The 14,612-nt window shown below is 59.6% G+C and overlaps 2 protein-coding genes across 3 annotated transcripts in view; one reads left to right on the top strand and one right to left on the bottom strand.

The window, feature by feature from the left end:
- Positions 1–282: 282 nt before the first annotated feature.
- LOC113597868 (collagen alpha-1(I) chain-like) overlaps positions 283–14,612 on the bottom strand; it is a 45,256-nt gene continuing 30,926 nt past the window's right edge. The window contains exons 1-3 of one of the 2 annotated variants that reach the window (XM_053202722.1): positions 11,181–12,624; positions 10,776–10,884; positions 283–755 (exon numbers count right to left, since the gene is read on the bottom strand). In XM_053202722.1, the coding sequence (XP_053058697.1) occupies positions 11,321–12,298 (978 nt within the window). In that variant the 5' untranslated portion in view covers positions 12,299–12,624 and the 3' untranslated portion in view covers positions 283–755; positions 10,776–10,884; positions 11,181–11,320. Of the gene's footprint in view, positions 756–10,775; positions 10,885–11,180; positions 12,625–13,489; positions 13,928–14,612 lie in introns of those variants that run through there. The other variant, XR_008290209.1, reaches the window with a different exon arrangement.
- Positions 13,236–14,612, top strand: part of MUC5B (mucin 5B, oligomeric mucus/gel-forming) — a 28,879-nt gene continuing 27,502 nt past the window's right edge. Inside the window, exons 1-4 of the mRNA XM_053202723.1 lie at positions 13,236–13,714; positions 13,840–13,954; positions 14,037–14,127; positions 14,376–14,482. Of these exons, the coding sequence (XP_053058698.1) occupies positions 13,251–13,714; positions 13,840–13,954; positions 14,037–14,127; positions 14,376–14,482 (777 nt within the window). The 5' untranslated portion in view covers positions 13,236–13,250. The remainder of the gene's footprint in view (positions 13,715–13,839; positions 13,955–14,036; positions 14,128–14,375; positions 14,483–14,612) is intronic.

Raw genomic sequence — 14,612 nt, forward strand, 5'->3', positions numbered from 1 at the left:
CGGCCCCCACCTCAGCGGGTTCCAGAATCTCCCTGCTGCTGCTTCTCTCCCATCCAGGGCTGCGGGCAAGGAGAAGGGAGAGGGAAGGTGGGGAGGGGGAGGCACCTGCCCCGGGACCTGCCGCAAGGCAGGGCCCCCGGAACCGAGGGCCTGTGCACGCACATCTGACACCTCCTCGGGCTGGCTCTGCCCTCGAGATGCAGTGGCTGCCCCTCCGCTGTCCCGTTTCCTCCTCCCCCACTGCTTCCCTTCCCCTCTGCTGCTCAGAAAGGAGCTTTCTGGAGAACATTTTATTTTGATGTGGTTTCAAGTTTATGGGTACAGATAGCAGAAAGAGCTCCTGTCTGCCTTTATCCAGATTCACGGATGTCTGCACCTCAGTCTCTTGGCTTTGCTGTTTCCTCTCGTGTGTGTGTGCACTTGCCCACCGTCTGTATCCACGTGTGTTTTCTAAGCCACATGGGTTTGAGAAGCATGGCCTCCATCCCTCCATAGGTGGGTGGGTGTCTCCTAGAGACAGGCCAGGGGTCGCCCTCAGCAGAGCCAGCAGGGGCACGCCACACCCTCTAAACCAGGGCCCTCTGTGGTCTTGAGCCGGTCATGGTCGTCATGGCCGCACATTCTCCAGGATTCGATCCAGGACCACAGGTCCTCAGCCTTTCTCTGTGTTCCCTGACCATGGCCTTTTCGAGGGGTGCAGGCTGGTTATGTCGGACGGCACCCCCAAATCCGGGTCCGTGTGCAGCTTCCTCCCCCTAGGATGGAAAAATAACAGTAAAGCTGTGCCCTCAGGGCATGGCTTCTGGAGGCACCCAACGTCGGGCAGAACCATCGCCGGGATGGATGTCCACCTGCATCACTGGGCTCAGGGTGCATGGGCCAGGTCTCTCCACTGGAAGCCACCCACGTTCCCTGGAACTGGGAAGGGTCTGATGGGCGGAGCTGGGGGGCCCGTAGAGAGCTGGGCGCCAGCCCACCTCTCTAATCCCTCCCGCTCTCCTTAGTTGGCATTCCGATGTGGGGAGACCTTCCTCTTCTTTCCCATTTGTTTATCTTTCCTTGATTCATCTATATCAGTAAAAGCTCATGAACTTCTATTTGCGGTGTGAATCTATTTAAAAATATAAACCCATCAGGAAAAGAGGGGGCTGGGAAGCTCTAAGCTTCTGTTCCCCACAGACACACTGGCACAAACAAGGACGAGGTGAGCCAACTTTGCCACAGCTCGAGACCGTCAGAGGAGTGCAGAAACCAAGCTAGTGTCCCATCAAGAAAGGGCCGTCTTCAAAATGATAGGAAATCTTCGGGGCATTTTTTCCCATCCTTGCCCCACCTCCACCCCAGTGCAGTGGCAGTTTTGGCCTTGGCCTGGCCAGTTTCCCATTATTCCTCCCCCAAAACCAGAAGGAGCAGAGAATGCCTTGTCTGCAAATTATTGTGTATGTCTGTTCTAACCTGTCTGGTGGGTACCGGAAGGGCTGACACAAGGTGCTCATCTCCGTTTTGCTTAACTTGGGACCTGGGTGGCCAAAGCAGTGGGCGCAGCTCTTGTAAGCCTCTAGGTGACCACAGACCCACAGATTCCTGGAGCAAGGGGTCACAGGTGGAGACACGCAGTGGTCCACCTTCAGCCTGCACTGATTCAAGTGGGGCTCTTCGGGAAATCAGGACGTGAAAGCAGCTATGTGCAAATGGGAGTTTGGAAAGCCACATCCTTGTTCGGGCGAGAGCCCCGGGCTCAGAGCAAGCCTGCCCGAGTGCTGAAGACCCGTCCCAGCACAGAGCCAGGCTGTAAGACTGCAGAAGCTCGAGATAGTTGAGAAAACTCTACCAGAGCATGAGCTGAACACGAACTAAAGGAGCAGAGACTTCAGTGATCACACCAGGCAAGGAACAGTCTTTGTAAAAATGTTTGGACAAGTCTCAAAACAAATGGACGGGACAGCCTTCAACAACAATGAAAGGAAGCAAGGAAATAAGGAAGGAGGAAAAGAGAAGAGAGGAGAAGAAAAGGCAGAGAAAAAAACCCAGCAAACACTGGAGAAGGCGGAGGTTCTAATTTCCAGAGCTACCATAATTATAATAGTCACGTCCCCAGGTTTCAACGAAAATCACAAGGCTCACAAAGAAGACATGGCCATTAAAAGGAACAAAATCATCCCCGAGGAAGATTTACTGGACAAAGACTTTGGAACAGCCGTGTTAGGTGTGCTCGGAGGGCAAAGGGGACCCCAGATGGGAAACAAAAGGCAATCAGGAAACTGATGCGCGCCCAGAATGAGAATGTCGACAAAGAGATAAAAACCGTTATTAAGAAACCAGACAGGAATTCTGGAGCTGAAACGTACAACAACTGAAGTGAGGAATTTGCTAGAAGGAAAGAGTGAGAAGTGCGTGTGCAGGAGGGGCCCTGGGCTGACATAAGCACGGTGAGTGACCCAGGAGAGAAGAGAAAGGGGCAGAAATGTTGGAAGGAATAAAAGTGAAAACTTCCAAGAAGCACGACAATCTCCAAGTAGGATCAACTCCGAGAGATCGACACCGACACACATCGTAATCAGACCGCTGAGAGACGGAGAGATGACCCTGGAAGGACCGGACAGAAGCATCTTGGCACGTGCATGTTCTCTCCACCGAGAGACTGTCGGCTGACTTCCCACCAGAAATCTCAGGAGACAGAAGGGAGTGGATGGTAGATGTGAAAGTCCTGGAAGAAACAGCAGCCAGCCACGAATTCTCTCTGGGGGAGCTGTTGTCCTTCGAAAACAAGGGAGAGATTAAGACATTTCCAGAGAAACAGAAGCTGAGGGAGAGCCTTATTACAAGACCTGCTTTACAAGGAGTACGGAAAGGAGCCCCTCGGGCTGCAGTGAGGGACACTAGACGGTAAATCAAAGCTGTACGAGGGAGTGAAGGTCTCCTGTACAGCTAAGCATGTGGGCAAATATAGAAGTCAATGTTACTATAATTTCTGTTTGCCCCTCCACTTTTAATTTTCTATGGGATTTAAAAGACAAATGCATGAAAACCACAAATCCGTGTTGCTGGGCGTCCACGGTAGCAGCCGTGACTTGTCACCACAGCAGCACAAGGAGCGTGTATACCGGAAGCTCGGTCGGCAGCAGGCCCACGTGGGCTACGGAAGCCTGGGGTGTTGGGTGGCCCCACGAGCAGCACAAAGACGCCCATGGAATAGACACCAAAGGAAATGAGAAGGGAATCAAAAGCCATCACTACAGAAAACCAACGAAGCACAAAAGAAGGCAGTCACGGGGGGAACAAAGAACCAGAAGACGCACAGGAGGCGAACAGTAAGCCGGTGGAGGAAAGTCTGTCGTTGTCAGTACTCACTGCACATGTGCACAGGTTGATTTAATCAGGGTTGATTTATGAAACTCCCGCCAGGGGCACCTGGTGGCTCCGTTGGTGAAGCATCTGACTTTGGCTCAGGTCACAAACTCACAGTTTGTGGGTTCGAGCCCTGCGTCGGGCTCTGTGCTGACAGCTCGGAACCTGGAGCCTGCTTCCGATTCTGTGTCTCCTTCTCTCTCTCTCTCTCTCTCTGTCTCTCTCTCTCCCTCCCTCTCCGTCTCTCTCTCTCTCCCTTTCTCTCAAAGATAAATAAACATTAAAAAAATTAAATAGTTAGGAATGTCAGCTGGTGCAGCCACTCTGGAAAACAGCATGGAGGCTCCTCAAAAAACTAAAAATAGAACTACCCTACGACCCAGCGATTTCACTACTAGGTATTTATCCAAGGGATAGAGGTGTGCTGTTTCGAAGGGACACAGGCACCCCCATGTTTATAGCAGTGCTATCAACAATAGCCAAAGTATGGAAAGAGCCCAAACGTCCATCAACGGATGAATGGATAAAGAAGATGTATATACATACAAGGGAGTATTACTCGACAATCAAAAAGAATGAAATCTTGCCATTTGCAACTACGTGGACGGAACTAGACGGTATTATGCTAAACGAAATTAGGCCGAGAAAGACAAATATCATATGACTTCACTCATATGAGGACATTAAGAGACAAAACAGATGAACATAAGTGAAGGGAAGCAAAAATAATATAAAAACAGGGAGGGGACAAAACAGAAGAGACTCATAAATAATGAGAACAAACTGAGGGTTATGGGAGGGGTGGTGGGAGGGGGGATGGGCTAAAGGGGTCAGGGGCACTAAGGAACCTACTCCTGAAATCTTTGTTGCACTATATGCTAACTAATTTGGATGTAAATTAACAAATAAATAAATTAAAAAAAAACAAAGAAAGAAAAACACAATCCAAGGGTACCTGGCTGGGCCAGTCGGTAAAGCACACAGGTCTTGATCTCGGGGTCCTGAGTTCAAGCCCCACGTTGGGTGTAGAGATTACTTAAAAATCAAATAAAACAAAACAAAAATAAAAGTAAATAAGAACCACAACCCAACGACACGCTGTCTGTAAGACACTTGCGTTAGAGCTAAGGTTACAGACAGGTTACAAGTGAAAAGCTTAGAAAAATATCTTCCGTGCAAATGGTAACCAGGAGAGAGCTAGGGCGGCCGCATCAGCACCTCATAAACTAGACTTTCAATTCCAAACGGTTAGAAGAGTCGGAGAAGGGTATTATGGGTAAAGAGTCAATTCAGCGAGAAAATGCCGCAATTGCAAACCAAACCTCACGGATGCAACCACGCGCAGAGAGGCGGAGAGGCCCAGGTGACAGTCGGAGGCTCCCGCCCTGTGCTCCCGGGATGGCAGAAGAGCCAGGCGGAGGGCTAAGAAGGAAACGGAACTGGCACCCACTATGAACCCCCTGCCCCACACGCAGACACTTGCTAGGGCCGAAGCTACGTGTGCCCCCAGTTCACACAGAACGTCCTCCCGCCGAAACTGTACCTGATGCTCCAAACAGGTTTTAATACATTCAAAAATATTACAATCATGCGGGCTCTTTTTTCCCGACTACAAAGGGGCTAAGCTACAGACCGGTAATGGGAGAAAAGTGTAACGTTCACAAATACGTGCAAGTTAACACGGTCTCAAGCAACCAGCGGGTGAAAGGAGAGATCAGGGGGCACGGGGAGATCAATGAACATGGAAACACAACAGGCCAGACTGTGAGTCTCGGCGAGGGGGCGCCAAGGGGGACGTGCCCAGGTGTGATGCCAGACGGGGAAGACCCCAGGTCCATTACCGAGTGCACACCTCACGGCCCCAGAAACAGGAGGGAGCTCGCGGAGGGAAGGCAGCGATAACGGTTCGAGCAGGGATAAATGAGGCAGAGGCAGCAGAGAAAACCAGCGAAACCAAAAGTCCGGTCTGAAAAGACCAGCAGACAGACCGCGAGCTGGGTGGACGAGAACAAGCGGGAAGCCGCGAATGGCTAAAACCGAAGGTGGAAGGGGCGTTACTATTGATTTTACAGACACAAATTCGATCGTGAAGAATGCCATGAGCAATTTTGGTTGCATTTGATAAACTGGAAGAGAAGGACAAAGTCCTAGAAACGCACGATCTAACAAAACCGACCCATAAAATACGGGGACCTGTGGTCAGCGGGGAGCGTGAGTCAGTAATCGCGTCCCTCCCCGCCAAGAAAGTCTCAGGACAAGAAGGCCTCACTGGGGAGGCCACCAGGTACTTACAGAAGAACTAACACCAATACTTCTCAGACTCTTCCGGAAAACTGCAGAGGGGGGACAGCTCGGACGGCACCGTGAGGCCATCGTTCCCCTGACACCAAAGCCAGACAAAGACAGAAGAAGAAAGGAAGGAAAACAACAACACAGGCTGGTGTCTGTCACGAACACTGGTACAAACGATCCTCAATGAAACACTAGCAAAGCAACTGAGACGCGTGTTAGAGAGTTAGACACTATGACCAGGTGGGGTTTATTCCCTGGATGCAAGAACAGTCTGGCTTCCACAAATCAGCCAGTCACCCCATTCATGGAATGGGGGGGGCACATGATCATCTCGATTGATGCAGAAAAAGAATTTGCCAGAATTCAAGACCCTTTCAGAATAAACACGCTCAACCACGCAGGATTAGACGACAACTATGTCACGGTAAAGGGGACATACGGCAAGTGCCTGGCTCACGTCCTTCCTGGTGGCGAAAGACGAGAGCTTTGCCTCTCGGATCGGGGGCAGAGATGTCGGCCCTTACCACTCCCGCTCAGCAGAGCCCCGGAGGCTCTGGCCAGGGCCACCAGGCAAGAAAGAGCAACACAAGGGGCCTGGATTGAAAGGGGAAAAGACAAACTATCCCTGGTCACAGATGACATGATCGTACACATAGAAAACTCTGAACTCCACTGAAAACCTGTTCGAGCTTCCTGCGGTCTGCACGTGCGCCCCCCCAGTCCACGTGTTGAAGTCCTAACCCCAAGAGGTGACGGTGTCAGCAGGTGGCTGGGTCATGCGGGTGGGGCCCGCAGGAAGGGGGGCCGTGCCGTCGTGGGAGAGCCCCCACGGAGCCCCCTGACCCCTTGTCGGCAGTCTGCACCCCAGGAGAGAGCCCTCCTTGTGCACTGTTGGTGGGGATAGTGGAAGGCTGTAGTTATTACGTAGTTTGGCGATTCCTTACAGAGTTAAACAGAATGATGATGTGGCTCGCAAGGCCGCTCCCAGGCTCTCCCCCAAAGGAGCCGGAAGCAAGGACTCGACCCGCATTCACGGCAGTCAGAAGGTAGCCCCACGTCCATCCACAGGTGACCGCGTAAGAAAACGCGACGTATTCAAACGGTGGGATGTTACGGGGCTTTAAAAAGGTAGGGGATTCTGACACCTGCCAGCGCGCGGAGCCTTGCAGACACGAAGCTCAGCAAACGAGCCAGACCCAGAAGGATAAATGGTGCAGATTGCACTCGCTTGGGCCTTGAATCGCCACATCCAAGACAGAGAGCAGACAGCGGGCGCCAGGGGCCGGGGTGGTGGGGTGGAAGTTGCCTGACGGACAGAGTCTCTTACAGGAAAGACCAAAGGTGATGGAGAGGGGGGTGGGGACGGCTGCGCCCCGCCCCACACAGAGCTGTCACTCTCTCTTGGCCCCTCCAAGGCCCCTATTACTGCCCCACATGGTCCTGTGTGCTGTTCTTTTTGTCCCAGCGGAATCCCCAGTGCCCAGGGCAGTACCACCCTGGGGCTCAGAATTTGCTAGAAGAAAGGAAGGAAGGAGGGAAGGAGGGAGGGAGGGAGGACACGGGCAAGGAAAGCCATCTCTGTGAAGACCAGGAAAAAGCAAGAGGAGAGGTTGAGGGCTCGTAGTCTCCCCCCAGGACAGGGTGGGAGGAAGGGGCACGGTCCTTCTCACAGTGGGGGTGGCTCCAGGGACCAAGATGCCCATCCCCCCACAGCCACCCCCCCACCCCCAATGCTGTGACTTGCCCTCCTGACCAGCAACCAGTCACCAGCTGGGCAGTCATGGCCACCTCTCTGTATCCCAAATGCCCAGCCCGGGGCCGGGGAGCTCGGTAATGTCTGTCGATGGACAAGCTGGAGGTCTGGGGGGCCATGGTGGCCCAACGCGTCCTCCACCTGCTCTTTCTGGAGCAGGCTGACACCCTGAGTCTCGCTGGAAATACCCTGAGTGCACTGGGAGCAGGGACAAGGCCCAGCCATCCCAAGGCCCAGGAGAGAGTGGCTTGTCACCCACGTGTGGGGTCTGGGGTGCTTCCCGGCCTGGGCCCGCTCCCCACCTGGATCACCCAGCCTAGGGCTGTCAGGTTCTAGCCTGTTAGTCACAGCACTGGGCCCCTTAGCTATGGGGTGTAGACCAGGGCTGCCAGGACCCCCACGGTTCCCATCCGTTGTGGCCACACAGAGAGGTCTGGGGACCAGGAGGCAGCAGGTGTAAAAGGCCCCACTCCCAGGCCAATCCAGGGCGGGCTCTGAGCAGACCTAGAGCCAGCCATGCCTGTGACTCCCCAGGGCCATGCCCCGATCCTCCTGGACCCTCCTCCTCGGTGCCCCGGCTGGAGCCGGGCACATCACCAGACTCAGTAAATGCCTGAGGCTTGATGCGTCCTGGGGCCCTTCTCCTCGGTCTGCACCGTGGGCGGTTGGGGAGGGGTGAGCTCACACACCCCTGTGTGCCCACCAAGCCCTTGAGCGACGTGCACCAGGCTGCGGGGCCGGGCTGGGGCAGTCGGCCTCTGGGTTCCGCACGGCCCCGTGGGGTCCGTGGGCGGGGAGAGGCCCTGCGAGCCCGAGGATGGACAGGCTCCTGGCGTGGCCCCTGGGGGAGCCCTCCCGAGCCCCAGGAGGCCTGTCCTTCCCGGCAGCCCGCTCCCCTTCCTTGTCTTCTGTCCTCGGCTCTCTCAAGTGTGAACAGGTAAACTGGTTGAGCAAACAGGCTGGGCTCCGAGGCACTGCATCCGGGATGTCTCAATCCCCACCCGCCTCTGCCCAGAGGACGGTGCTCGTGGGGAAGGACCGGGGCGGTATCCGGGCCACGCCGGCAGCCAGGTCTCCGCCTCGCTGGTCCGGTGCACTTCCCGAGTGCCTACTGTGTGCCAGCTGTGAACAGTGGTTGAGGCCCGTGCCTGCATGAAGCCCTCCTTCCGAGACGACAGACATGAAGCCCTAAATAACTTACATTCGGGTCCCGAGTCCAAGGTGGCCCGGGTTGCTCACGTGTGTGGGGGGTGAGGACCGCCCCACACGGGGCTCACGGGGGCCCTCTGAAGGCTGCAGGGTGCTAGCTGAATTGGGGGTGGGGGGCTGAGGACGTGCCAGCAGGGCACGGACTGAGAGGGAGACTCGGGGGAGCAGAGGGGGTCGGACCACGAGGGTTCAGGCTGCGGGAGCCCCGGAGGTTGGCAGGGCCGTGCACGCAAGCGGGCCCCATGCCAGGACCGACTGCAGGAGCTCTGATGTCAGGAAACTGCACCCTGCAGGTACAGGGGGTGCGCCCTGCTCTGGAGATGCCAGCAGCCAAATGAAAAGCAGATCCCGGGACCTCCGAGGCGAGCCTGCAGACATGCACAGCCCGGGCAGCGGGGCTCAGCCGTGCTGAGGGGTGGCGGCCGGGCACATGGTTGAGAGCTTTGAAGACAGCTTGCCTGCTGCCCCCAGCAGCTCTGCGTCTATGAATTAACCCCGAAAAGGCAGGTGCAGAGGACACAGGGTGCACCTCGCTGCTCCCCACCCAAAACAATGGGGAAGCCGCCCCCACCCGCAGGGGCCCTGTGCTCCCCACCGGGGGCTGCCCCGCAAGGCACTCAGACGCGCTCAGGCTTGGGGTGAGGATGCCCAGAGTAAGACGCCTGGAGTGTGAGTCAGAGGGGACTGCGTGCCAGGCGAGCCGTTCACCGACCAGGGGAGAGGTTATCGTGTGACCCCCCCCCGCCCCTGCAGCCCAGCCGCGCCAGCTGGGGAGCGGGGCCTTCGTGGCTCCCAGTTGGGGCAGTACTAGGGTTGAGACACCAGCCCCTGGTGTCCCATCAGCCCTGCTGGGGGCCCTCCAGGGGCACATCGGCGTGTGCGCGCATCGGCCGGGGCGCAGCCTGCCCTCAGGGGAGGGTCCTGGTGTGTCAGGAACCTGGGGAACAATAGCTTCCTTTGTGCCACCCCGCCTCAGGTCACCGAGCCAGCCTCAGGAGCGAGGTGAGGGTCAGACATGCCAGGGCAGGTGCTGGGCAAGAGCCAGCCTGGGTGTCCACTCTGTTTCTCCTTAAATCTGAACTTGGTGACAGAGATGTGCAGGGGGTACTGGTGAGCATGGCCAAGGTCTCTGGGCATGAGTCTCCCCCACCCCCAAGCTCTGCAGACCAGGACCCCACCCTCCACATGCAGCTGACCACAGCCCAGCTGAGCAGGAGCCCCAGGCCCCCAGCGATGACAGCCTCACATCGCTCCCCACTCCTCAGGGACCTGCGGTCAGCGCCCCGGGCCAGTGCCCCAGGCTGCCCGATGGCGGAGGCCTTGTCCCCTTCAGTCCTGTCTCTCAGCCTCAGCCAGGCTCCGGGGCCGGGGCGCTCAACATGGGGACTGAGTGTGTGGGCGTGCTGACCACCTCCCCACTGCGTGAGTGAGGCAGGACCAGGGATGCCCAGGCGGCCAGCCCCTCTCCGATTCTCAGAAGCTGTGGGGTGGGATGGGGGGGGGCAGGGGTCCTGTGAATCTGGGGCCCACAGCCACAAATCCTTCCTCCTCCAGGCCTCTTTCCTGCCTCGGCCCCTCCCCAAGAGCAAACACACGTGGTCGGCTCGGGGGAAAGGACGGAGCCCTGCGTTGCCCAGGAGCTGGGCTTGGGGCCAAGACTTCTTGCTATATAAGCCCCAGGGCCCCCAGGGAGCGAGCACCGGGGCCCTCTGCCTCTCTGCCACCGGCCCGCCGCTGTGCCAGCCCCCAGGATGGGTGCCCCGAGTGGGTGCCTGGCGCTGGCCTGGGCCCTTGTGGCCCTGCTCTTGGTGCAGAGGACAGGTAAGACCGAAGACTGGCTCCCTCTCTGCCGCAGACAGGCCTCTGCAGGCCACCGCCCGGGGTTTCTTCTGCCTGAAATGGGCAGGGCGGCCCCCGCCCCATCTGTCCTCAGTGGGGCCCCAGGCTCTCGGTCTGCACCCAGGAGAAGCTGGGTCCCCTGGGCAAACCACCAAGAGGGTCTGGGGGTGCGGGCCGGGTGAGGGGCCCAAGGCTGGCACCTCTCAGGTCCCTGTGAGGGCGACAGCCGTCAGGGTAGTTCCTGGAGCGGCTCCAAAATCCCTCCTCAAATCAGGGTTGGAACAGCTGACAGGTGATGAGCCCGCGGACCCACGTCAGACACTTCGCACCTCACCTGCCGCGAGGCTCTTCCCAGCCCGCCAGCCCGCCTCTCCTCTGCCTCTCCTCTGCCGTAGGCCTGGGCTCTCAGCATCAGGGGGAAGCACCCGCAGCCCTAATACTTTCTGTCAATATGAAAGATACGGCCTCAGGGTCTGCCTGGGTGACGCCCGGCAGGGCTGGCCTGGAGCCCCAGTCACCACGGCCCCAGCCCTGAGCTCTGCTCCCGCAAGGCCTCCTCCCTGGGCCCCAGCCGGGCTCGGGGGTCTGGGCAGGTGGACACCGGCCTGAGCTCTCTCCATCTGTGGTGGGGCGGGGGGGGGGGGTGCTGGTCTCCCAGAGCCCCTGCCCCAAGCCGCCTCCCAGCAGGGCTGGGAGGTGGGGACTTCCCCGCAGCAGCTCCCACTGGGCGGCCACATACCCCAGCCTGCTGTGCTCTTCGGGTGCCTGTCTGCTGGTTTGCGCAGCCGGGGCCCCTACTCAGCCGGCTCCTCCGGGCTCCTCTGGGCCGCGCTGGCCTCAGACCAGGTGCCGGACACTGGGCCTCCCCAGCGAGCCGCCTCAGCCTCCACCCGCTCCTCTCTGGGGGGCCGATCCCATTAGGGGCAGGCAAAAGAGGTCTGAGACGAGGGGGCTCATGTCAGAGGGTGCGCTGTCGACCACGGCGTTGGGGGGGGCAGTTGGCAGCGGGCATTTTCCTGGCTGGGCAACGGAGCCCGGGTCTCGCGAGGCCACCGGCCCCGAGTGGAGCCACTTCTCGTAGAAACCGGCCCCGGACGGGGATGGGGGTGCAGGGTTCGCCGCACCTGCGGGAAAACCCCTGGTTTCTGACTGTGGGGCGCAGCCCGTGGGGCAGGGGTGGACAGAGGCAGCAGCGGCAGGAGGGGCCTTCCGAAGGAAAGCGCGTTGCCCCGCCAGTGCCCGTGGCTTGCGTGCGTCCGAGGTCCCCATTGGGAAGGGCGGACAGGAAGCTGTGGTGGTGGCCTCACCCGACCCCTTGCCGCGCTGGCCCCACCAGGGACACGGGGACGTCGGGGGCCCGACACCCACTCCCCGACAAGGCTCAGTGTTAGGCCGAGTGTGCAGACCCCCGGCAGATGGAAGGAAGCAGTACAGGGCCCGTGCGAAGGGGTGCCCCAGCCTGAGCCCGGCAGAGGGGCCAGGGAGGGCTCCCCGCGGCCCCCCAAGGCAGCGAGGGGCTGTGGGGGCCGGGCCGCTGGGGGCGAGCACCTGGGCGTAGCCGTGGTCGGGCCGACGGAGGAAGCCCTGCTTGCGGGCGGTGGGCACACAGGCCACCCGGGCAGCCATCCCGGGACCCAGGCCTCCAGGCCCGCCCCCACCATGATGGATGGTTCTAGCTCCAATCTCACTCTGGTCTTGGGTTTCTGCTAAGTCACGCCCAGAAGCCTCCCTGCCTGCGTGTGTCCTTCTCCCCAACAAAACTGGTCTTTGTCCTTCTCCAGGGGACTCCTGGGATGGGGCCGAACCCTCTTCTAGGGTGGCCAGGGTCAACGGGCCAACGCCTTTTCCTGATTCCATTCTCCTGCCCTGAGCCAGCAGCTGCCGGGTCACGGCCAGATGAGGCAGCACTCTGCATTCGTAGATGGGGAGAGCGGGAGTCAGGGCAAGGCCACCAGACGCAGCTCCCCGCGGGAACCCCCATCCTTGCAGAGGCCACGACAGCTACCACGTAGAGTGGTGGGGAGGCTAGACCCTGTCACGTGGCCACCACCCTGAAGCCTGCCCAGGAAGGGATGGCAAATGTCCAGCTTCTCACTGACTCCCGTCCCCTTTCCCTGCAGAGACCCAGGGCAGCACGGAGCCTGCTGTGAACAGTCGGAGGGTGGACGTCGGTATGCAGCCTGGGTTCTGGGCTCTGAGGCCTCCCGAGCAAACAGAAGGGGCTGGGCTTGGGGTGGGCCGGGGATCTGGACAGGGGAGGGGGGACAGACCCCTTTCTACAGGAGCCACATGTCACACAGAGACCCTCCTGGATCCCACCTGCCCACAAGAAGGGATCGCAGAGGGGACGGGCCAAAGAAAGCTAAGGCACAGAGCAGAGAGGCCAGAATGCTCACACATGTGCACACATGGTCATGTACTTGGTCACGTGTGTGCGCGTGCACTTGCGTGCGCGCACACACACAAACACACACACACACACACAGAGTAAAGCCCAGGCCAGCAGTGTGTCCTGGGTGGATGGGAGGGTCCGGGAGGGGACAGCCCTGGTCCTGGGGCTCCCTGGGCTGAGTCAGGGCGGCTGCTGCCCCAGGCCGGCCTGTGAGGAGGATAGAGGTCCCGGGAAGGAGTGTCCCCGGCCATTCCCTGTCTGGCCACATTTCTAGTGTAACCCAGCCCTCACTCTGCAGCTCGGAGCATGACCATCATCCCGCCCATCACCGTCTTCCCCACCATGAGCTGTGAGTGGATGCTGCCCACTGCTGATGGGGCGGGGGCTTGCCCCTCTGGGGGCTGACGGCGGGGTGGTATGGGCAGCTGGATGGCCTTGGGCCTGGCTGGGAGTGCTCCCTGTGGACAGTGGTGGGGGCCGACCCCGGATGCTGGGGCAGGGCTCTCAGCCCTCCTGGTTGCCCTCCGAGCTCCCCGTCCCCAACCCGGAAAAGGCTACCCGTGGGTGGCTGGGCGAGGCCTGTGGCACCTGCCGGGGCCTCACCACGCTCTCCCCACAGCCCTGAACGCCGCGCACAATGGGCAGGTGTGCAGCACCTGGGGCGACTTCCACTATAAGACCTTCGACGGGGACGTCTTCCGCTTCCCGGGCCTGTGCAACTACGTCCTCTCCATGCACTGCGGGGCCGCCTACGAGGACTTCAACATCCAGGTCCGCCGCGGCCTGGCCGGCTCCAGGCCTACCATCACCCACATCATCCTCAAGACCCAAGGGCTGGTGCTGGAGGCCTCCAACAGCTCGATCCTCATCAACGGGCAGCGGTGAGCCTGGTCCGGGCTGGGGAAGGGCCGGGCCTCTGGGGCGGGTTCTGGGCTCAGGGCTGCTGGGGGGCACCGCACCCTGCTGCGCACCCTGGCCCTGGGAGGACCAGAAATTTCCACCCCAGGGAGGAGCTGCCCTACAGCCGCGCTGGCGTCCTGGTAGAGGAGAGCAGTGTCTACATCAAGGTTGATGTCCGGCTGGTGCTAACCTTCCTGTGGAACAGAGAGGAAGCTGCCCTGGTGAGGACGCCCCCACCTGTCCGCCCCCCCCCAACTGGGGACAGCCTCCCAGAGGCTGGAGCTGCCTCTCTTCTGCCCCCAGCTGGAGCTGGACCCCAAGTACGCCAACCAGACGTGTGGTCTGTGTGGGGACTTCAACGGACTCCGGGCCGTCAACGAGTTCTATGCCCATAGTGAGTGCCCCCTGGGGCAGCAGGAAGCTGAGGGCTGGCTTGTCCTGAGGAGGCCTGGAGGGGGCAGCCTTGGGGTGGCCTTACCCAGGCTCTGGGTGGAGAGCAAATCGGGGTGGGGGCAATACTCAAGCCAGCGACGCCCCAGAGAGGTTTCAGGTGCCCTGGGCACGGGCAGGGGTCCCCAGGCAGCCATCCCCTGCACTGGCCCCACGGTCCCTCAGCACCCTGACCCCAGCATCTCTCCACAGACGCCAGGCTGACCCCTCTTCAGTTTGGAAATCTCCAGAAGCTGGATGGGCCCACAGAGCAATGCCAGGACCCCCTACCTTCCCCCGCCAACAACTGCACGGATAGGGTGAGCGCCTCTCTGGGGCCCGGCCTGCCCCCAGCCCCTGCTCTCCCAGGATGGTCATCTCAGGCTTCCTGGGCTGGGCCCTGAGGCATCTGGGCGGAGGGTCTCCAAGCCCCGGGGGGGCAGGGGACAC

Source organism: Acinonyx jubatus, chromosome D1 (assembly GCF_027475565.1).
Source record: "Acinonyx jubatus isolate Ajub_Pintada_27869175 chromosome D1, VMU_Ajub_asm_v1.0, whole genome shotgun sequence".
In the NCBI taxonomy this organism is placed as follows: Eukaryota; Metazoa; Chordata; class Mammalia; order Carnivora; family Felidae; genus Acinonyx; species Acinonyx jubatus.